Raw genomic sequence first — 22,435 nt, forward strand, 5'->3', positions numbered from 1 at the left:
CCCCGAGCAGGGGCTGTCGGGGATTTGCTCGTTCCCAGGGCAAGGGGCCATTATTTGCCATTGCTTCCCTCAATGGGGGCTTACTCAGGCCCATGTAGATGAAGAGACCTGCTCACTCGGGTTGTTTTTCTGTGCAGCCGCTCCAGACTTTGCTCCGCACGGGACCTCTTTGCCACCCCAACCCCGCAGAGCTTCCAGGTACTGCAGCGTTGGATGCACATCCATGCAGCTGCCTCTGGCCCTGCAGCCAGTCCCTTGCTGCGGGCTTGGGCTTCTCCAATTGCCACGTACCTCAGCAAGGCCTCTATCCTGAAGACACCTTCTTGCTTTGTGTGGCTTCCCTGGGCAAGGTGTGAGATTCCCTGAACGAGCTGCACCCACGAGTGCTGCCTCCAACATCAGCCAGCCCAGAGCAGAACTTCTTTTTGGGCCATGTATTTAGCTATGGATGTACAGGAGAACGGAATCAGGCTGACAGCCATACGTGCCACTGCAAAACACTGCCTGAGCAGAGCTTTGGAGATCGCCCAGGCAGGACTGGTGCCTTCCAGCCTCCCCAGGGTCTTGCCTGGGTCCCTGGGAACATCTGTGGGACGTGGTTAGGGGTGGAGGGCTGCTGCAGGGGCTTTCTTGGAGATGCCGGGAGGCTGGTATGAAGCCATGGCTCTGGCCAATGTTCTGACATCAGGTTTATTTGAAACTACTCTGAAGTTTGGAAATGGACTTCGGTCCCGTCTTTTGCCCTGCAGATTTCAGAGCAGGTCTCCCAGCCTGGATATGGATTTAAATCCTTCCCTGGTTCTAAGTAAACGTGGACTCACATTTGAGTCTCCTGCTTTTCAGGGCTGAGTCCTACTAACCAAGCAGGAAGCTTTTGTGGGGGTGGAATTTCCTACCATCCTTTTCTTGAAGCTATTATTCACCTTAACAACTGCCGGGTTGCTTATACTGAGAGCAAATGTGAGAACATTTCTCCCATGTCTTAGACTCGTAACCAGTTGCGGCAAATGAGACAGCCACATTCCAGTCTTTCCAATGGTGTCCATCTCAGTAGGATTCAACGTACTAACAGAAGATACAAAGAGCATCTTCTCCAGGATGCTCTGTGGACCCCACCATGTGGGGAGTGGTTTCCATCCCCTTGGGATCAGGAACCGAGTGGACACAGTGCTGCTGGGGAGGCTGCACTTCTCAAAGGTGCTGGGGATTTAACACTTAATTTCCGCGCTTGTCTGAAAGAAAAATGTATCTTAAATACCATTTTGGTTTGTCTTGACCGTAGCAGATTTCAGCAGCCGTGCTCTTGCCTGCCCCGAGCGTCCCCCCCTCCTGCAAGAGGGCCCTGTACATTTGCATACTGCTATTGCTGAAACAAGCTCAAGATGGAGCTGGAAACAAGGAGAGCGCTGATCCGAAGGTTTTCTCCCACATTTTCTCAGGTTGGGATTAATATCATTGAAGCACAGAAGCTGGTGGGGGTGAACATTAACCCCTTTGTGGTGGTCAAGGTTGGAGAGGAGAAGAGGCACACAGCAACGCAGAAGTCCACAAACTGCCCCTTCTACAATGAAGTACGTGATACGGAGAGGGGCTCCGTCCTTGCCCCGCCAGTGTCCCAAGTCCCACAGTGTCCCACTGTCCTTGCAGGCAGTGCTCGGGATGCGGCTGCTCTCAAGCAGAGGTGCTTGTGGGGCCCTGGGGCTCACCTGTCTTGCTCTTCTCTTTCAGTATTTTTTGTTTGAATTCCGTGAGCCAAGGGACATTTTATTCCACAGACTCATAGAGATCTCGGTAAGTATGTCCTCCTTTTTATCCTTTGTTGGTAACGGGTCCAGCCCAACGCTTCTGCATGTAGATGCTGGCAGCGATGGGCAAAACAAGGGTACCAGTACTGGCCAGGTTTTCCAGCCAGAGGCATCTGCCCCACAGAGAGACCAAAGGGCCTTCCTGTGGCCACAGTGGAGCAGGGACCCAGCCCCGCTCTGAGCCGCCATGGGGTAGTGTGGCCTTCCCACCTCCTCTGGTCAGGTTTTCTCTGCGTCCAGTGACTGAAGTGGGGCCTCTGGGGCAGTTTCTTGCCCATTGCCTGGTGTTGTGGTTTTGGCCAAATTGTCCAGTGGCCAGCGACAGATGCTCCCCCGCCCCCAACCTCTCATACAGGAGAGGAGGAGGAGAGATAAAGAAATCTACAAGTTTAGAAGAAACTAAACTACTTTAATGAAATATTAATAATAAAATAAAAAGGAAAATAATGAAATAAATACAGTATATACAAAACCGTATTAAGCTCCCAGGATGATGTCACCGGCAGGCACTGGGGAGGTCCCAGGCTGGACTGAGCGACGGGTGGGAACTGGGTTCCAGAGCTGGAGTCAGGAACACGCGGATCAAAGGCAGATGAACAGGCAGGGTCCTCCTCAGACGTCGGCCACTGAAGAAAGAGAGTTGACTCTTTGATCCCTCAGCTTTTGTACTGAGCCTGGGGCAGATGGGATGGAATACCCTGTTGGTCAGGTTTGGGTCACCTCTCCTGTCCACTCCTCCCTGCAGGTGGGACCCCTCTACGCTTTTCCGCTTCTGACCCTCCAACGGGGCAAATAACGAAATTAGCTGACCGTGGTTGTTATAGCAATAAGTATAAGCAAGAGCCTCTCTGCCTACCATTCCTTGGCACAAACGGCCTTGTCTTATCACTCTGAGAATGAGCTGTTTTCGACACCACACGCTGTTAATTTTAGAGAGTTATGGAAGACGCCTAGCTAAGAAGTAAAATTACTGAACGGAAAATGGGTTCTGTTTTACCTCAAACCGGGACACCTTGCAGCCCTGCTTTTTTGGGGAGGGTTTCCCTGCTGCCCCTTACCCTGGAGCCTCATCCTGCAGGTCGTGGAGGCAAACGGGTGGTGTGAGGGGAGCTCAACAGTGATTTGTGCTTGTAGAAAAAAAACAGGCAGGCAAAGAGTAGTCTCCAGAAATCCCCTGGCCCAAAGTGCAGGGGCTTCTCCAAAGTGCAAAGGCTTCCCCAAAACGCAGTGCTTTTCTGAAGATAGCTGAACCCAGCCAACACCTCCTTTGCCATGTTATCTCCAGCACCTTCCCTGTGAAATGCTGCCCGTCTCTTCTGCTGGTGTGGGTTCAGCAAGCACCAAGCAAGGCCTGGGTTTGGGAGAGACACTGGCCTGGTGGGGTCATGGCTCTGCCCTGACCCACCAGGATATGGACATAGGACTCCCTGGGGGAAAACAGGTCTGCCCTTGGTCCATTGTAGGGATTCGGCTTATCTGGGGCTGGCAGAAGCAGCTGAATTGGTTGCACGTGAATTTCTCTTGGCTCAGGTTTAACTGAGGGCTATGGGCTCATGGGCTTTGTGGGAATAGTTGGGCAGGAATGGGTTTGTCCCAGGGCTAGCTCATGTGGGTCAATGTACATGAGGAGCTTGCAACCGCTGCCTGAGTTGTGTGTTGGAATGGGCATCTCTTAGCAGTTGTGTCCTCCTTAGAGATGTCTGGATGTGTCACTTGGCTGCCCACATCTCTTGGTGCTCAGGGGGATTCATGCCGTCTGCAGGTTTTTCACTCAAAGAAGATACCATTCCTGGGAACGTGCATAGGAACGTTCAAGATGGATGTTGTGACGGTGTACAGCCAGCCAGGTATGACCAACTGCACTGCTTACCTGCTCCCTGACCCTGGGCTTTGCCTGAAACTGATGTTTCATTTGTGCTCTGCTGAATTTGGTGAGGGCCCTGTCTTCCAAGCACTTAGTTCACATGAGGACCAGCTCTTGCTTCTCCGCGCAGTTGTCTGAGGGTTGGTATCACCTTCAGAGGCAGTGTCAGGGCAGTCTTTCTGCAGATGTAGTTGGGATGTGAAATGGTAACCTGGGCTCTCCACAGGGAACTCCGTTCCTTTCCTCTCAGATCACAGGTTTTTCCAGAAGTGGGCTGTCATCAGTGACCCCACGGACACCCGGGCAGGCGTGAAAGGCTTTGTGAAGTGTAGCATCTCTGTCACCGCACATGGGGATGCTGTGGGCTCCCTTCCCACCTCCTCCAGCAGCCGGGATGAGGACATTGAAAGGTAGGTGCAGTGCAGTCTTCCATGGCCCTGGGTAAAAAGGTCATGTCCTCTTCACACTACCTTTTTTAGCCCCATTTTTCCCTCTTTTGATGGGGTAAGACCTGGGGAAAGAGACCTGTGGTAGGGCAGGATCCAAACCTCCTGCCAGTCAGGGCCCAAACCTCCTGCCAGTCAGGGCACTTCCAACATCGTATTTCTGGAGAAGTATTTCCCGGCATTGTATTTCTCCAGGAGAGAGCCAGAACATGAATTTGTCTTTCAGGAACCTGTTGCTGCCTAAGAGAGTCCCTGCAGAGAGACCCTGGGCCAGGGTCTGCATCAAGCTGTATCATGCCGAGGGCCTGCCCAGCATGAGCGCAGGCATCATGGGTGGTTTCTCCAAGATCGTGGGGGAGAAAAAAGTATTTATTGACCCATACGTGCAGGTCTCGTTCTGTGGGCAGCAGGTGAGTCTGCCAGGGGGTCTGGTGGGGCCAAGCTGATCCTCCCTTGCCTGTGCGCGAACAGGCGCCTCCATGAAACACAGGAATCCCACTGGAGACAGGCTAGGAGAGCCAAATCTTGCTGTCTTTGGCAATGGCCAGAGCCGTGTGGCCATGGATGTGCGGTGTCTGGATGAGAAGGCTTTTGTGGGACTTCTGTTTCTGCAGAGAGCTGCATGGGGGACAGCCCCAGCCCTGAGCACAGCCACTGGCTGAGCTACTGGCTGCGCAGGCCAGTAGCTAGTTGATATTCCTAAACATAGAGAGGGGGCCAAATAAATCCCGGAGCGGAAGTCCTCTGTGGCAAGCTAGACTCAGGTTGACACCCTCAGGAGAGTTTACCGGGCTATTGGCTGTTTTCTTGCAGCTAAGGCCGGGGTTTCTGGTCCTGTGACGTCCATTAAGATGAGAATCAGTCCCTGTGCAGCCCTGTGGGCCTGGGGGTGCTCCCAGGGGACTCTACGACATCTCTGGGTCTGGTGGTGCTGCCCACTTGCTTCTCGTGTTTCCCTTGGCTGTGTAGGGCACGACCGGAGCCTTGGGATGGCCCCCCTTGATGAAGCGCAGAAAGCAACTGCTGGGACGGGGCCAGGAGCAGGGATAGTGCCACCTCCAGAGCTTGCACAGCACTGTCGGCAGGCGGGACAGGAGGACATGCTGTTCCCAGAGAGGCTCTGAGGCATGCCTTGCTCTGGCCACTGTCTGGGACTGTGTGGCTTTCACACCTTCTCCTTCCCAGGGGGAAACATCGGTGGAGACCAACACCACTGAGCCTGAGTGGAACGAGCAGATCAGCTTCATAGAGATGTTCCCGCCTCTGGCCAGGAAGATAAAAGTCCAGGTGCTGGATGATGCCAATGTTGGTGACGTGGCCGTGGCTACACACTACATTGACCTGCAGCAGATCTCGGACCCTGGCAGGAATGGTGAGGCCTGGCATGGCTGGCCCCGGGGCATGGTGTCCTGGGCAGCCCTATGCCATGCACCTTCTGCTTGGCCATGGTGGTCTCCTGGAGGTGGGAAGCAGGAGTGGCCGAAGCATGCTCACATCCCTGTGCCTTGGGCTGTCTTCTTGGGGGAAAGTCTCTCTGCATCTCCCTGTGGTGTAATTAGACCCTCTCCCTGTTGCTGCAGGCTTTAACCCCACGTTTGGCCCAGCCTGGGTGAACCTGTATGGCTCCCCCCAGAACTCAGCTCTGTGGGACATCCACAAAGACCTCAACGATGGCATGGGTGAGGGGATCTTCTACCGTGGGCGCATCCTCATGGCCGTCACGGTGGAGATCTTCAGCAGCCCCAGCATGGCAGAGAGGAAGCTTGGGGACAAGACGAAAAGTGCCCTAAGCAAACTGAAGCTGAAGAAGAAAAGTAAGAAATCCAAGGAGAAAGCCAAAGAACTGAGGCAGCTGAAGGGAGAAGAGGAGGCTGGGGACTCTCAGGAGGCCGAGCAGCCTGAGGAGGTCACTGTGGAAGTGGAAGAGCTCCATCCACTCCCCGAGGTGAGTCCTGCCAAGCTGGTGTGGCTGACCCACGCTGGCCTCTGGCGTGCACAGGCCTCATGGGGAAGCGGCAGTGGGATCACTTGCTGTAACAGTGCTGGAGCAAATTCAGCCTGCCCATTGCTGGGCCATCCAGAGCTCGCTGAGCCTCTGCAAGGGCTGAGGGCCACACCCACAGCCCCAAAACGCTCCCATGGTAAGGCTGGAGCATCCCCACATGTGCTGACGTCCTGGAGCAGGGAGGACTCTCATGTGGGTGTTATTCCCAGGGCACAGCTGCCTTTGAGCATGTACTTTTTCCCCCCTGGAGCTAAGGAGGTGTTAGCTGGCTCTGGGTCTCTACTTGGCCTGGAAAAGGCAGGCAAGATGCAGCTGTGTTGGTACTGTAGCCATCCCTTAGCCTACAAACCTGCTCGGTGGCTTCACGCAAGCATCAGCCAAAGCCATGGCTCTGCACCAGCACCCCAGGATTTCCAAGAAAACTTGTCCCGCATCTGGCAGACCAGGGGTGGTGACCTTGGCAGCATCCCACTGATGTCCCCTGGGAGGGCCGGCAGGCACTGGCCATGCCCTGCTGCTTTCTGAATTTCTGCTGAGGCAGTGTTTTGGCACAAGAGGCTCTTGGGCTGATTACTGTCTCCTTGCTCAGAACGCACTGGGGAGGAAGGAGGAATTCCTCCTCTTTGCTGCCTTCTTTGAAGCCACTATGATGGACTCCTCTCTCAGCTCCAAGTCTGTCAGCTTTGAAGTCTCTATAGGTGGGTATTCCCCAGGGCCCCGTGTCCAGAACCTATGGGACCAGTGTGAATCTCCCTCTGACAGCCCAAATCAGCACTGAGGTCCTAAGGTGCCAGCCCTTGTATGGCTCGTGCTTCCAAAACAGGAACACAGGGAGGATGGGGGATGAAGCCAGGGAGTGCACACAGAGCTTTAATTACCTTAAAAGTCTGGATGCTTTCCTATAGGATTGGAGATTTGCAGTATTTGTCTGAACTGCCTGTCTGGGGAGAGCGGCTGAAGCTGTCCTGGGAAGTGGGGGTGACGAGAGGTGGAAGGGTTTGGGAGCAAGAAAGGGAAGCCCAGCAGGGGAAGGTGGGATACTGGGGTTGGCCTTGTAGAGCTGAGGGGCTTTGACAGAGGGTGATGGGGAAACAATGATAGGAGAGCAGGTCCAAACCCCCACCTGATAAGTGAGTTGAGTTGAGATGCTTGATGCTGAGAAGTCTTCCTGGGTGACTGCTGCTGACCCCAGTGTAGGGCTGTAGATGACGGTTAACAGGCACTTGGAACTGGCGGAACTTGAACGCATACACAAGGACTTCCCTGCAATTGCCCAGCTCCCTCTCAGACCTCCTGGTTGTCCGTGTAATGCTCTGGTGGTTGGATGCTACTGAACTCCTAGTTCCAAAAGCAGTGCGTGCCCATGTGCTTCTCTGGGCAGGATGATGGCACTCTCATTTTGCAAGCTAGCAAACTTGTTTAACAGTCATCCTACTTTTCTGTTTACTGTTTAATGCATAACTTCAAGGAAACTATGGCAAAGTTGAAGAGGTTGGGACCAAAGTATGGAGAAAAGTGGAAAAGGGAGAAGCGAAAGAAGAAAAGCAGCCTTTGCTGGACCCTGGTTCAGATGGTGAGCTGGACATTGAAGTCCCGGCCCCAGCTTCAGCAGCACCAAACAAGTCAGTGACGAAGAGCCGGAAACCAGAGCCCATGGAGTATGACAGGTGAGTCTTCTTTGTCCTTCTTTCCCACCTGCCCTGGTCCTGCCCCAGCTTCCTGCGTTGGTTATTCCAGGTGTTCTAGAGGTCTGCTCAGCAACGTGAGCGCTGTGCAGGCGTTTCTCCTCTTTGCAAGCCTGCAGCTTGCCGTGGCCTAGCTGGCTGGCATTGCCCATTAGCTCTACAGGCCTTACAGTGTCTGCTTGATGTGTGCAGATGGCCAAGGATGTGGTCCCAGTGAAACTGTGACCCGTCAGTAACAGCAGTCCCTTTTCTGGTTAACAAGCAGCATCCTAAGGGCTTGATTCCAGCGTGGAGGAAGGGAAGGAGTATTCTGGCGGATGCTGTCCTATGTTGGGCAGGCAAGACAGATAGACAAGCACTTCTGGTGATATGTTTGCCCTGGGAATGCTGCCTGGTTTGTGCCACAGGCCTGGCAACATCTTGGTGTTTGTGTTGTGAGCCCTGTGCCTGCTACTATTCAGTCCCATAGCAGCAAGAGATCTTGGCAGCACCCAAGATTGGTGGGCTCTTCTCCAATGAGAGGTGGTCCTCTTCTCCAATGGACTGCTTCTTCGATGGCTCTCCTTCTTAAATGAGTGATGTGTGAGGAGGACCCCATCAGCTCATCTACCTTTTGATCCCAGTCAGTGTGTTCCAGTTCCCATTTGTCACTGAGTCCAGTCCAGTCTGGAACTTCCCCAGTGCCTGCCAGTGATATCTCCCTGGGAGTTTGATACACTTTTGCGTATATTTGTATATATTGTATATATTTCATTATTTCCTTTTTTAAAAATTGTTTATATTTCATTAAAGTAGTTTAGTTTTTTTCTAAACTCATAACTTTATTTCTCTTCTTCTCCTTGGAGCAAGAGGTGGGGGAGTCTTGCTGTCGTCTTGCCACTGGCCAACCTGGCCAAAACTGCGGCAGATTTATTGTCGCCCAACATGGGGCGTGAGCTTCCAGTTTGCTCAGGGAATGTCATTCCTAAGCGAAATGTTATATCGTGCCTTTGGAGAGCATTGTTTGAAGTAAATGGATATAATGCTGCTGAACTTGCTGAATATGTTGAATGGTTTACTTGCTCTTTGTATTTGTACGTTGTGGTTTAAATGTGCTATTTTTGTATGTTTGGCATTCAGATGTATAATATAGTTACTTGGATAATGGCTATACCTGCATATTTTGGGCATCAGATGATGGATTTTATTAGTAATTACCCTTTTGGTTTCACCTGGGAAAGGTTTATGTTGTCCTTTAATGCTTATGTCAAAGAGCTAGGGGATGGCTTTTACCTCTGCAAATTGACTCAATTCACCTTCTCCTTCAGTCGCTTCTGCAACTCGTGTAGGACTCCGTACAGCAGCTTTCCACCTTCAGTGCTTTCCTACAATACGACAAGATCCATCAGTGAACAGAGCATACTGTTTCTCATTATCTTGAGAGTTCATTATATGGTGGGGCTTCCTCACCACGAGTCACCACATTCTCTGGTGGCGTTCCAAAGTCTTTGTCTTTGAGCCAGTTTGTGATCGCTTCTACAATTCCTGGACAATCTGGGTTTCCTATTTGAGCTCACTGTGTGATTAAGGCAACCCGCTTGTTCCAGGTAGCATCGGTGGCATGATGAGTAGAAGGAACTTCACCCTGGAACATCCAGCCCAGGACTGGTAATCGGGGTGCCAGGAGGAGCTGTGCTTCAGTATCCATTACTTCTGAAACAGCTCTAACTCCTCCATATGCTGCCAGGATTTCTTTCTCAGTTGGGCTATAGTTGGCCTCAGAGCCTTTGTATCCTCAACTCCAGAATCCTAGGGGCTGACCTTGAGTCTCCCCTGGTGCTTTCTGCCATAAGCTCCAGGTAGGGCCATTGTCCCTGCCTGCGGCGTAGAGCACATTTTTAATGTACCGTCCTGTTCGGACTGGTCCAAGATCTACTGCACACACAATCTCTTGTTTAATTTGCTCAAAGATGGTTGTCGCCAGATCCCAATGTATGTGATTAACAAAATATCAGCTATGTCCCCACCTACTAACAAAAAGAAAATACAAGTCTTTTTAGGCGTTGTAGGTTTCTGGAGAATGCATATACCAGGTTATAGTCAGGTTGTGAAACCTCTGTGTGAAGCGACTCGAAAGAAAAATGAGTTTTCGTGGGGTCCTGAGCAACGACAGGCCTTTGAGTAAATTAAACACGAGATTGTGCAAGCAGTAGCCCTTGGACCAGTCCAAACACGACAGGACATTAAAAATGTGCTCTACACTGCAGCTGGGGACAGGAGATCATCTAGTCCAACCCCCTGCCAGAGCAGGGTCACCCAGAGCAGGTGGCACAGGGACGCGTCCAGGCGGGTTTGGAATGTCTCCAGAGACGGAGACTCCCCCACCTCTCTGGGCAGCCTGTGCCAGGGCTCTGCCACCCTCAAAGTCAAGAAGTTCCTCCTCATGTTTAGGTGGAACTTCCTATGGTCAAGTTTGTGCCTGTTACCCCTTGTCCTGTCGCTGGGCACCACTGAAAAGAGCCTGGCCCTGTCCTCTTAACACCCGCCCTTCAGATATTTGTAAGCATAGATTCATCTGGGCACGTGCTGCTCTCTGTTAGAAACCCTGTGCGCTGGTTTGGGATGGCAAAGGGCAGATCCAGCAGCTTAAATCCATGTCCATGTTGTGGTTCTCTGTGAGGAGCCCGGAGCCCAGATGCTGCTTGCTGTGATGCGGCACACGCTCGTGCCTTCTGCAAACAGCAGCTGTAACCTCCTGTGCCTGCTGCCCGTAGGTCATACAGCTGCCTGCCCATGATGCACGAGAAACCCTGCGTGTACGTGTGGAGCTACTGGGAGGATCACACGTGGAGACTCTGCATTTCCAACTGGATCGTCAAGCTGGCAGAGCGCCTGGTAGTGTGTTCAGGGTGTGCGTGGTCCTTCCCGGTGTGCTTTCCTTGTAGCACGTGCAGTTGCTCTGTGAGATGTTTGCCTTAAACATCCTCACCTCCCGTGCGAGTCGGCGTCCCTCACAGGCCTTTTAGATGTGTGGGGTAGGGCAGTGAGCGCAGAGCCACTGCCCATCCTGTGACACAGCCTGGGGGTGTCTCCTGGAGGTGTGACTGACACCACGTTGGTGACAAAAAGCTCCTCTGCTACGAGTCCTGTTTGCTCTGGGGAGACGCTGCTGCAAGCAGACTCTCAGCCTTGGGCTGCCATCAGGGCGGTGCAGTCTCTTCCCTGTGCCTCATCCTTCCCTTTCGGGAAAGGGAGCTTGCCAGTGGTTTTCAGTTGCTGCTCAAAGACTGAGACAAAAGGTTTTGTGACAACCGGTGTTAAGGTTACCCCCAGGCTCCAGAGAGCCCCTGGCAGCACAGCACTGACCCGCAGCACTCTCACGATCCCTAGCTCTGCAGAAGGACACAAGCCGTTTGTGGCAAAAGCATCCTTGCAGTGTTTCACTCTGACTCCGCAGCCAGGTGCAAGCTGCCTGAATGTTGTGCTTTCCCCACAGGAGCAGGGGCTGGACGATGTGGAGAAGCTTGTGAGAAGGCCAAAGGCTAAAGCAGAAGAACGGCTCAGAGAGGTGCTGGAGGAATTTGTAGCTGGATGCAGGTTAGCATGTCCCTCATTTCCTAAGGTTTCATGTTTTCAAGTTAGGAGGCCATAGCGCGTTCTGCCTGGGCTGTGCACAGCCTGCTCTCTCGTCCTCTGGAGACAGATGAGCGGAAGGAAACTAGGATGACCTGGGGAAAGGACCCTGTAGCTCTTCATGCTTGGAGAGGACGCCCCAGTCCTGGGAAACACAGGCATCGTAGGCTGCAGCCTTGATTTTCCTGGACTCTTGGGTGTTTCCTAAGTGTCAGGACATTTCCTTCACTCTCCTCAGTCATGCAGACAAGAGACTAGTGTTTCAATCACTGTGACGGGCCGACGGGGTCCCATACACATTTCAGTCCCCAGCCTTGTCATGGCAACAGTAGAGAGGGATCCTCAGGTGCTGAGCAATCCCCAGTGTACCTTCCGAATCAAAAAGCTTGCAGAAGAGAGGGCATTGCAGAGAGGGGGGATTCTGGTGCATTTGGGTTAGTACCGGAGAGTGGGAGCTTGTGCCCCTGCTGTGTGAGCTGTGCTCTGCCTGCTGGGCACAAGGACTGCGGAGCCTGTGCTGCTTTTCTCATTGCAGGCAATATTCACTCGGCGCAGAGAGAAAAACAATGGCCCATCCAAACAACCTTGACAGATGTCGGATGAAATACCTGATGCGCAACATCGTAAGCTGTGGGACTTAGTGGTGGGGGTGGGAGCCCACGCAATACCTGCTCTGGGGGATGCTTCTGGAGGACCGGCTAGAACTGATGCGAAGAAGGAAATTTGGGGTTAAGACATGGTATCAGTCATAGGCTTTTACTGCAGCATGTCCCGCTTCTGCTCAGAGCAATACAGCTTCCAGCAGAGGGAACAGAGGCAGGGACTGGCCATGGCTGCCCCCAGATTTATGCAGGCGTTGCGCCCTGATGCCATCCTTCCTTTCCTGTGGGGCCCGTGTGGCTGAGCACATGCGTGTTGCTGCAGGCCTTATGGTGCCGGCTATTCTCGCAGGCAGTTTTGGGGGAGCTCACTGAGACCCACTGCCCCTGGAAACTCAGCCCATGGGCTGGGTACCCATCCAGCAGATCTACAACAGCCATCCACCTGCCTGTCTCTGGAGAGAGCAACATCCAGGCACTCATAATCCTGCAGACAAGTCCAGCTAGCCGAATGAGAGCACAGTTACATACCTCCCATCACAGCACAGCAGAGCACAGCTATAGTCATAGTCCTCATCAGACTCCAAAGCTTTGAAATGCTGACCAAAATGCATTGACAGCGGTAGGAAATAAAAATTAGGCACGTCTGGGTCCCGGGTCCCAGCTCCCTTCCCTCTGCCTCCCCGCACGGTGTCACCTGAGCTATGGTGAAGGTAGCCTGCTAAGTCTGAGTCTCTCTGAAAGACAGAACCAGCCCAAGAGATGAGTTTTCTGGCCTTGTCAGTCCATACCGGGTTTGCACACTGAATTCCTTCTGGTTTTCATTATTAGTTTTAGTTCGTCACAAAGTCTCTCCTCAGATGTGTACGCTGTCAATTACTGGGCATGAAAGCCCAGCCCCATCTTCCAGTTTCCTACATTTTTCTGTTCCCATACTTCTGTGGCCCCAAGTATCGCCTTGTGCAAAGCCTCTCCCAGGCACTATCTGGAGCCTTTGACCACTGGCTTCTGAAATGTCTACTCCTTGTACATCTTTCTGCCCCGCATGATGCAAAAGCGAATGGACCTCTGTTACTGGCTGGTATGGGCAGAGCTGATGAGTTACTGGAGTCTCCAGGTCTTGGCACCCTTCTTTCAATGGCTCGTGACAGGTTCATGGACGTTTGCTCTCAGCAGCTGGAGAGTGAGCTGTGGTGGAGGATGGGGTGCAATGGGGCAGGATGGACGCGATCAGCACACGGGTGCTTCCCTGCAGAGCCCTCGTGAGGGGTGCCAGCCGGGCATGCCTCAGCCACGGCTGGGCGTGTGACAGCCGTCTTCTCTGTTCAGATCCTGTATGCAAAGCAGGGGCTCCGCGTGAGGCGGCGGCTGACTCGAACCAATGTCAAGGAGAAAGTTAAGGAGACAAGGAGGATCCTGGCAAAGCTACGCTTCATGGCTAAAGAGGTACAGCTGCTCCTGGGGCGCCCCATTTCCAAACACAGGCAAGGAAAGGGCACTGGGCTGGCTGCCGGGGCTCTCACTAGCCTGAGTTGGGGCTTTTCCTCTGCTGTCTTTCCTTGCTGTGTAAAATCCCAAACTCTAGTTACTGGAAGTTACTGTATTTCATGTAATGGCTCTTAGGAGGGATGAGGCTTGGCAGCTTTGCAGGGCTCTTGGTGACGGAGCTCAGCGGTGGGTTGGAGGCAGAGCCGGGCCAGCTCCAGGCCACCCAGGCCTCTCTTCCTGGCCGGCCCGAGGCTGTGCCCGCAGCGGGGCTGTGGGTGGTGTGCCTGGGAAAGCCGCCTCGCCTGTGCTGTCCACGCTCCCACTGGGGGCTCACCCTGGGCACCTTCTGCAAATTCAGACTTGCGTTGAAACAAGATCTCTCATCCGTAGCAGAGACTCTCCGTTTTCAGAGTTTTGCTGGCTCATTTTAAATAACTCCTGAATGTGTTTGTGTAGTTGTAGTCTAAACCAGCATGCAGCGTTTGCTGGAGTTAGCAGACGTGTTTGCGGTTTGGAGAAGTCTTTCACCAAGCGAAGTCGTATCGTTTTCACACCTTTAGCTATGTGAGAGTAGACTTTAGCATGACCAAGATGTCACCCCTCGCGCCACCAGGAGGAGAAGCTGTCCTCAGGATCCAGCTTCACAGGCCTGCTGCAGCTGGTCCCCCGGCCAGACAGGAACCTCCTCCCATTTTGCTCTCTGCTATTGGGTGGGAATGTTGCTGTCAGCCCTGCACGTACACTTGCCACTTTTAGTCTGTGCTTGGAGGCTGGTGGTCTTTGTTTGGATCAGTAATAATTTGCTTTGGCTACTTGTGTACGGAAAAGTATTAAGTACAAGTGCAAACACTAACGGCAAGGAAACTGAGATGGGGAAGGGAACTTACATCAGAGTTTAAAAGAAGTCATTGCTTCTACCTGTGCATTTGCTTTATTGCAAGTCCTGCTCCCAACCTGAACTGCAGCTTTATGCTGGGCACTCTTGTCACGATGTAACTGGGATGCCAGCTAATGTGGTGCCTTCCCATGGATCAGCACTCGGGCTCCTGTCGAAGGTGTGGAGTAAAATGCCACTTCTCCAGTCTGGCGGGCACTCCTCCTCACCAACATGGTATGGGGCTGAGCGCATCCTTCTGGTGTTCGCAATGAAAAACAAGGCAGATCACAGATCCCTCTAAGAAACCTGCAGAGCCACACTGCAGGGATGAGACTTTCAGAAGCCCGTGCCCAATGTTAGGCCCTTCATTTACTCTTGGATCTCCAAAGTGGCGTGCAGCCAGCAGTCCCTCCTGTGAGGAGATGAAGCTTTCACTGTGTCAGTGGGTGGAGGACAAGATACGTGCTATTCCTCTGCTATGACGTTCCTCTCTTTCCTCCCTCCAGCCCCAGTGCACCCTCCCCGATGTACTCGTCTGGATGCTCTGCAACAACAGGCGTGTGGCATATGCAAGAGTTCCTGCACAGAACGTTCTCTATTCGGTGGTCGAAGAGGAGAAAGGCAAGGACTGTGCGAAGATCCAGACTGTCTTTATGAAGGTAGGGTTCATATCAAAAAGTGTGCTCTTGCTTCGCACTGCTTCTCCCTCCTTCATGAGGAAACAAAGCTCTTGCTCCACCACTGCCTTTTGCCTCTGTTAATGTGATTCTCTGTCTCCTGTGATCTTTGGTTAGTCACTGACTGACGGTGATCGTCTGGTCTGAAAGGGGCATGGCTGGGATGGGAAACCTGCTAAACCTCCTGTGCTTTCAGGTCCCTGGCTTGCACACTGGCGAGATCTTTGCCAAACTGGAAATCTACATGTGGCTTGGGGTAACCAAATATGCGAAGAACTGTTTGGCAGAGCTGCCTGAGGAGTTCAAGTTCCTCTCTGAGAGTGGACAGGAGATAGCCCAGCTCTCAGCGTGCAGTCCTCCCAGCCGGCTCAGCAGGGATGGTGAGCGTAGATGCCACTTTTCCATGGCTTAACTGTGAGCAGGAGAGCAGAGAGGTGAGAGGTCCTGCCCCAAGGTCAGTGTCTGAGGAGTAGGACCTGATCTGTCATCTCCAAGGCATGACTGGGACATGTTTGCTCTCATGAGGACGTGTTTGCATGCTCACAGCTGAAGCAGCACGCAGGACGGGTGCTTCGTAGGCACTGAACGTGTTGCCAAACTGACAATGGGCAGGAGGTCTGCCCCATTGCTGAGGCCCGGTGGTGCTCCCCCACACCAGATGCTCACAGCAGATCACTGCACATCTCACATGTCATTTCCTTCCCAGAGGTGTCTGGGGAGCCTGCTGCGCTTGACCAAACCTTTTGAGATGTGCTGGCCTTATGAGAGCCACAGTGAATGCCGCTGGAGGTGGCAAGGACATTCCTTGCAGGGTGTGCCCACTCCTACCTGGCTGGCCCTCTTCTTCATGCGTTTTTTGACCTCACACAGGGCTGGATTGGGGAACTGGGACTTCTCTTCTCTTTCTCTTACCAGATTTCAGCTACTTCCAGCTCCGAGCCCATCTGTATCAGGCTCGAGGGATCCTCCCTGCAGATGACAATGGTCTTTCAAATCCATTTGCAAGAGTGGTGTTTTCAACTCATTGCCAAACCACCAGGGTGAGACTACGTAAACTCTTGCCTCTGCCATCTTGGGGACTTAGGGAGAGAAAAATCATCATGTCCTCGCTGGCATGTTGAAGGCCCGTGCTGTGGCAGTCCTCCTGGAAATTTTTTAACTCCAGGCATGAGGTATTTATGTGCTCTGAGCGGTGTGACTGTGTTCAGGGAACATTTGACAAAACATATATATCATTGAGCACGGTCTCAAAGTTTAATTGGCATGTGCTAGTTGGCCCCAAGTGCTGATTTCACACTTTTACCATCTCACCTCCTGCCAGGTGCCAGCTGAATGCAGCTGTGTGGGAGACGGGGTCAGCCCATGCTTCCTCCCCCTCTTTACAAAGTGCACGTGGTTTGTTTCCACTGGCTGTGGTGTGCTCAGGCCTCCTGTCTCTCTCTGCAGATGCTGGAGGAGACACTGAGCCCCATGTGGAACGAGCTACTTCTGTTCGACCAGCTCGTTATTGATGGGAAAAAAGAAGAGTTGAAAACAGAGACCCCCATCATTATAATCAACCTTTTCAGCCACAATAAATTTGTAAGTATGGCCATGCTGCCCTCCTGCTGTCATTTCCAGGACAGGGAAGGCAGAGGAGCTCTGTGCGGGTGCTGAAAGCAGGCGCTTAGGAGGCACATCTCTGGTTTCCATGAGTCAGCTTGATCCTAGTCCGCTGGTGGCGGTGGTGAGTCCTGGGGGCTGTGGCTGAGGCGATAACAATAAAAAGAGTTTCTATAAATATATTAGTAAAAAAAGGAGGACTCGGGAGAATCTCCATTCTTTATCAAATGAAGGAGGTAACATAGTGACAAAGGATGAGGAGAAAGCTGAGGTACTTAATGCCTTCTTTGCCGCAGTCTTTAATGGTAGAGTTGGTTGTCCCCTGACTGCCCAGGTCCCTGAGCTAGTAGATAGGGGCGGGGAGCAGAATGAAGTCCCCGTAATACAAAGGGAGATGGTGAGGGACCTGCTCCAGCACCTGGACATCCACAGGTCTATGGGGCTGGATGGGATCCACCCGAGGGTACTGAGGGAGCTGGCAGGAGCACTCACTGAGCCACTTTCCATCATTTACCAGCAGTCCTGGCAAACCGGGGAGGTCCCAGTTGACTGGCGTCTAGCAAATGTGACGCCCATCCACAAGAAGGGCCGGAAGAATGATCCAGGGAACTACAGGCCTGTCAGTCTGACCTTGGTGCCTGGAAAGGTGATGGAACAGACCATCCTGTGTGCCGTTATGTGGCACATGAAGGACAACCAGGCAATCAGGCCCAGCCAGCATGGGTTCATGAGAGGCAGGTCCTGCTTGACAAACCTGATCTTCTATGACAAAGCGACCCGCTTGGTGGCTGAGGGAAAGGCTGTGGATGTTGTGTACCTGGACTTTAGTAAGGCCTTTGATACAGTTTCCCACAGCATCCTCCTGGAGAAACTGGCTGCCCATGGGTTGGATGGGAGTACTCTTCGCTGGGTTAAAAACTGGCTGGAGGGCCATTCATAAAGAGGTCATCTTTATGAATGATCTGGACGAGGGGATTGAGTGCACCCTCAGTAAGTTTGCAGGCGACACCGAATTGGGTGGAAGTGTCGACCTGCTTGAGGGTAGGAAGGCTTTGCAGAGGGATCTGGACAGGCAGGGTCGATGGGCTGAGGCCAATGGTATGAGGTTCAACAAGGCCAAGTGCGGGGTCCTGCACTTGGGTCACAACCCCATGCCGTGTTACAAGCCTGGGGCAGAGTGGCTGGAGAGCTGCCTGGCAGAAAAGGATCTGGGGGTGCTGGTCAACTGCTGGCTGAATATGAGCCAGCGGTGTGCCCAGGTGGCCAAGACGGCCAACAGCATCCTGGCCTGTATCAGGAACAGTGTGGCCAGCAGGACTAGGGACATGATCGTCCCCCTGTACTTGGCACTGGTGAGGCCCCACCTCGAGTACTGTGTCCAGTTTTGGGCCCCTCATTACAAAAAAAACATTGAGGTCCTGGAGCATGTCCAGAGAAGGGTAATGAAACTGGTGAGGGGTCTGGAGGAAAAGTCTTATGAGGAGCGGCTGAGGGAGCTGGGGGTGTTCAACCTGGAGAAAAGGAGGCTGAGGGGAGACCTTCTCACCCTCTACAACTCCCTGAAAGGAGGGTGTAGAGAGGTGGGGGTCGGTCTCTTCTCCCAAGTAACAGGCGATAGGACAAGAGGAAACGGCCTCAAGTTGTACCAGGGGAGGCTGAGACTGGATATTAGGAAAAAATTTTACACTGAAAAGGTGTTGAAATGGGCTGCCCAGGGAAGCGGTTGAGTCGCCATCCCTGGAGGTATTTAAAAGACAGGTAGACATAGTGCTTAGAGATATGGTTTAGTGATGGTTTTTGTCAGAGTTGGGTTGATGGTTGGGCTAGATGATCTGAAGGGTCCCTTCCAACCTGGGCGATTCTATGCTTCTGTGATGAGCTAGGATGAACGTGCTGTCTGCAGTGCGCAGATGGCTCAGAGATGCCCTGAGCCACGTCCTGATGAGTGCTCAGTGGATCCGGGATCTCTCCTTTTTGGAGAAGCACTGTGCCTCTCCCAGGTACCTGCCCCGCTTCCTCGGCATGCTCACGTTGCAGAGGGCTTGTAGCCAGGGGGAGACACGTAGCTCATAGGCCTGTTCCTTCCCCTCTGTCCTTCAGGTGTCATCTTCCATTGTTCCTCAGTCCTCCCTTTTCTCTCTTCATTAGTACTTTGAAGTCACACTCCTGTGGCCTCTTTGTTATCGTAAGGGGAATGGTGTAACTCGCACTGGATTCTTCTGCGTAGCTCAGCAGCTTTCCTGGGTCCCAGTACAAGACAGACGTTGATGTACTAGAGTGAGTCCAGAGGAGGCCACCAAGATGGTTGGGGTTGAAGCACAGGACAGAATGAGGAGAGGTGGAGAGCTGGGTGTATTCAGCCTGGAGAAGATGAGGCAAAGGCAGTGTCTTATTGCTGCCTGCAGCTGCCTGATGGGAGAGGGCGGAGAAGGTGGAGTCAGACTTCTCTTGGAGGTACCCAGGGGCAGGATGACAAGGAACAAACACAAGCCGAAACAAGAGAAATATCCAACTTGCTCTAAGGAAGTAATTTTCACCCAGAGGGAGTTCAAATGCTGGGCCTGGAGCTCAGGGAGCTTATGGGATCTCCGTCCTTGGAGACACTTAAACCCTGGCTGGAGGAGACTCTGAGCAACCTGATCTAGCTTTGATGTCCTCTGGTGCACAGTCCCAGGCCGTCTGCCCAGTTCTGCATGGAGATGGACTGGGAGTTAAGAGGATTTGCTGCAGGTGTGTCTCATTTGCTCCTAGCTCTGGATGGAGCAAAGGGAATCAAAGCCGAGGATGGCAAGCAGTCTTGTGCTGTCCCAGATTGGCTGGAATTAGTGGTGGTCTTTTCTCTGAGGTGGTGAGATAAGACAGGGATGCTTTGACCCATTCCCCCCTTTCCCACAGGGCTCCCCTGTGTTCCTTGGCCAGGCCTTTGCTGTCCCACAGGTGAAGCTGGTTGATGAGCCATACACCAAACCTGCCATGCAGTTCTTTGATTTCTACAAAGGCGCCAAAGCAGCGGGAGAGCTTATTGCCACTTTTGAGCTGATTGAGTTGGATTACAGTGGCTATTTGGAGGTAATGGGCTTGTAGGAAGCTGCGTATGGTTGACAGCTCGCTGGGGAGAGATGTGTGGGTGAAGAGCTGGTTGCACGGGGCCCACCAGAGGGTTCCCTGTTGAAAACCACATCTGCCTTTCAACTGAAGGGAGGCTGCAGGGACAGAGCCTGTGAGCCCAGGTCAAGAGGGGAGGGAGAGGGGGCATGGCATGGAGTAGAAATGGCTTTCATTCCTTGGTGTGCCCTGGCTCCACCTGTTCAGCCATCAGTGCCCGAGGATGTGGAACCCAAGGAGCCTGACTACCTGGGAGACCCTCGTGCTGGAAGGTTCATCATCCCTGAGGGCATATGCCCGGTGCTGAAGGAGTTTCGCATAGAGGTACACTGCCTTCTACTGGGCTGGCTCCCCGCGAGGCTGCACCAAGCAGACAACACAGCTGGTCTGTGCAGAGGGCAGGGCTTGTGGCGGGAGTTGGGTTTGGAGCTCAAATGTGCTTTGAGGCCTGAGCAGAAGGCAGAAATGGAGGTACTTGAGAGAGAAGCTGTCTCAGCAGTTTAGCAGCCAGAGCTGTTGAATGGCTGGGTTGGCAGAGTGGCCTCATGCCTCTCTTGCAGTCTGTGTCCTGCAGGGTGAGGGTGGTGGTAGCAGCGGGCAGGGTTGCAGGCTGCATGGCTGTGCCATGCCTGGCGTGTCTCAAGCAGCCCAGTGGCTTTGTGTTGTGCTTCAGATCCTGTTCTGGGGCCTGCGAGACCTGAAGCGGGTGAACTTGTTCGAGGTGGATCAGCCCCAGGTGATCATTGAATGTGCTGGCAAGAAGGTGGAGTCAGAAGTGATCGTGACCTACAAAGAGAACCCCAACTTCACCGAGCTGGTCAAATACATGGATGTGGTGAGTGGGAAGGGGGGGTCCCACCATGCCAGGGTCACTGTGGCGGTCCTGCACCTGTGCGCTGCCTGTCTGCATGGGGCAAGGTAACAGGATGGGAGCTGCCCCTGGGGTTTTGCTCTCTGGTGGCCACACGGTTTAGCTGCAGATCAAAACCTTTGTGAAATTGCCACCAAGAGCAGTCTTATCCATCACCTGTCACTGCAAGGTTTTTGTTTTTTGGACAGAGCTGCCAATCAGACCTCCCCGCCACGTGGTGGGGCTGCCACGGGTATCGCCCCTGTTCCTGTGAACTCTGTGCGTGGTTCTTTTGCAGGAACTCCCAGAGCAGGTTTACCTTCACCCTCCCCTCAGCATCTTCGTGGTGGAAAAGCGTGCGTTTGGGCACACTGTGCTGGTGGGTACCCACGTTGTGTCCAATGTGATGAAATTCTCACCCAGAGAGCTGGAGGAGGAACCAGAAGACGTGTCCAAAGGTGAGATGATTGGGAGGTTCCTGCGGAGGCAGCAGGCAGGGTCTGCCAGTGGCAGAGATCCCCGGCACTTCTCCTCCCTCCTAGCCAGGCAGCAAAAGTCCTCTCCTGAGACCCATAAGATGCCCAGAAAAAGCACAGCATGGGGCAGGTTAGGGTTGGGGGCAGGTTGTGATCCTAGTCTGTTGCACTCGGCTCCAGACTGGTATTTGGGAAGCAGCAGCAGCCACGTGATGGAGCGCTGGGTAAGGGCTGTCATCCCTCTTTGGGGATGGCAAAGGGCAATTTAAAGGGTAACAGGTAGGGTTTTCCTGTGGAATAACAACAAGTAGGAAGCAGTAGGCAGAAATAAATGATTGGAAACATGAAGCTCTTTCTCTTATCTCAGCTTGGAAAGTCTCATCCCAGTGTCTTCCCTCTCAGACTGTGGTAAACATTGGCCTGGCATCTGGTGACCCAGGTCCCAGCACTCAACCCCTGAGTCTTGTGAAGGTGAGTGATTTGTAGGGCCCAGCAAATTTTGAAGTTTGGAAAGCCAAACTGAAGGTTAAAAATGAAAACGAAAGTTTAGAAGTCCAGAGTTAGGTTTCAACCTGCCAGTTTTTGCTCTGGACCCAAACACTCCTCTCCCCTGACTGTTCATCGGCACTGCTGAGTGTCTGGGCTCTGGCACAGGGAGGAGAGCTGTGGTGCCTTGAAAACTGCTGCTTTTGTAGCGAAGCGCAAACCTGGGGCTACAGGTAGCTTTACACCTCCTGTGCTCTGCTTGAAAGCTGCGCCTCTGCCAGAGACTTCCAGGGCACTAGAGTAGGGTGCATGGCTGTCCTGGACGGTCGTTTCCTCCCTTGGAACCCTTTTCTCTGTTCTTTTAAGTCTCCTTTGAGGAAAATTCCAATCAATAAGCTTGTAAAGAAGGAGGATGAATATGAAGAGGAAAAACCAGAGCTGGAAGAACTGGATTGGTGGTCCAAATACTATGAGTCCCTGAAGGACCTGTATAACCAGGTAATCGTTTGTGACAGCTGCCAGCAGAGGGGGAAAGTGGCTGCACTGGCTTGAGGAACAGGTTTTCAGCAGCACTGGGTGTCATAGGAATCCTCCTGGTATGGATCTGCAGGAAGATGTGGGCTTTTGTGTGTCAAGCGCACTTCTGGTAGCCGGGTATCAAGCATCCACCAGCTGGACTAAATTCAGCAAGCAATGGATGTTGAAACATGCCTGAGGCTAGGGTGCCCAAGTGGTTTTGAGGATTCGACCGGGCTTTTGTTGAGGTACTCCTGAAAATGTGACATTGACGATTTTAGCTGCAATGCAGGGGCTTTCATGCTGCTTACTCTCCGTCCTGGCTGTCTTCCCAGGATGTGC

At 52.9% G+C, this 22,435-nt stretch overlaps 1 protein-coding gene across 4 annotated transcripts in view; it reads left to right on the top strand.

The window, feature by feature from the left end:
• Positions 1-22,435, top strand: part of LOC134522540 (fer-1-like protein 4) — a 42,993-nt gene that overhangs the window by 6,192 nt on the left and 14,366 nt on the right. For all 4 annotated transcript variants that reach the window (XM_063350291.1, XM_063350292.1, XM_063350294.1 and 1 more), the window contains exons 8-31: positions 138-198; positions 1,440-1,571; positions 1,729-1,791; positions 3,568-3,652; positions 3,920-4,079; positions 4,342-4,525; positions 5,301-5,487; positions 5,696-6,060; positions 6,710-6,818; positions 7,589-7,787; positions 10,559-10,679; positions 11,281-11,381; positions 11,953-12,040; positions 13,346-13,462; positions 14,888-15,040; positions 15,255-15,438; positions 15,974-16,098; positions 16,505-16,639; positions 19,556-19,729; positions 19,973-20,089; positions 20,439-20,600; positions 20,914-21,073; positions 21,459-21,562; positions 21,944-22,075. In XM_063350291.1, coding sequence (XP_063206361.1) covers positions 138-198; positions 1,440-1,571; positions 1,729-1,791; positions 3,568-3,652; positions 3,920-4,079; positions 4,342-4,525; positions 5,301-5,487; positions 5,696-6,060; positions 6,710-6,818; positions 7,589-7,787; positions 10,559-10,679; positions 11,281-11,381; positions 11,953-12,040; positions 13,346-13,462; positions 14,888-15,040; positions 15,255-15,438; positions 15,974-16,098; positions 16,505-16,639; positions 19,556-19,729; positions 19,973-20,089; positions 20,439-20,600; positions 20,914-21,073; positions 21,459-21,562; positions 21,944-22,075 — 3,418 coding nt within the window. The remainder of the gene's footprint in view (positions 1-137; positions 199-1,439; positions 1,572-1,728; positions 1,792-3,567; positions 3,653-3,919; positions 4,080-4,341; positions 4,526-5,300; positions 5,488-5,695; positions 6,061-6,709; positions 6,819-7,588; positions 7,788-10,558; positions 10,680-11,280; positions 11,382-11,952; positions 12,041-13,345; positions 13,463-14,887; positions 15,041-15,254; positions 15,439-15,973; positions 16,099-16,504; positions 16,640-19,555; positions 19,730-19,972; positions 20,090-20,438; positions 20,601-20,913; positions 21,074-21,458; positions 21,563-21,943; positions 22,076-22,435) is intronic.

This window comes from Chroicocephalus ridibundus, chromosome 12 (genome assembly GCF_963924245.1).
Source record: "Chroicocephalus ridibundus chromosome 12, bChrRid1.1, whole genome shotgun sequence".
Lineage (NCBI taxonomy): Eukaryota > Metazoa > Chordata > Aves > Charadriiformes > Laridae > Chroicocephalus > Chroicocephalus ridibundus.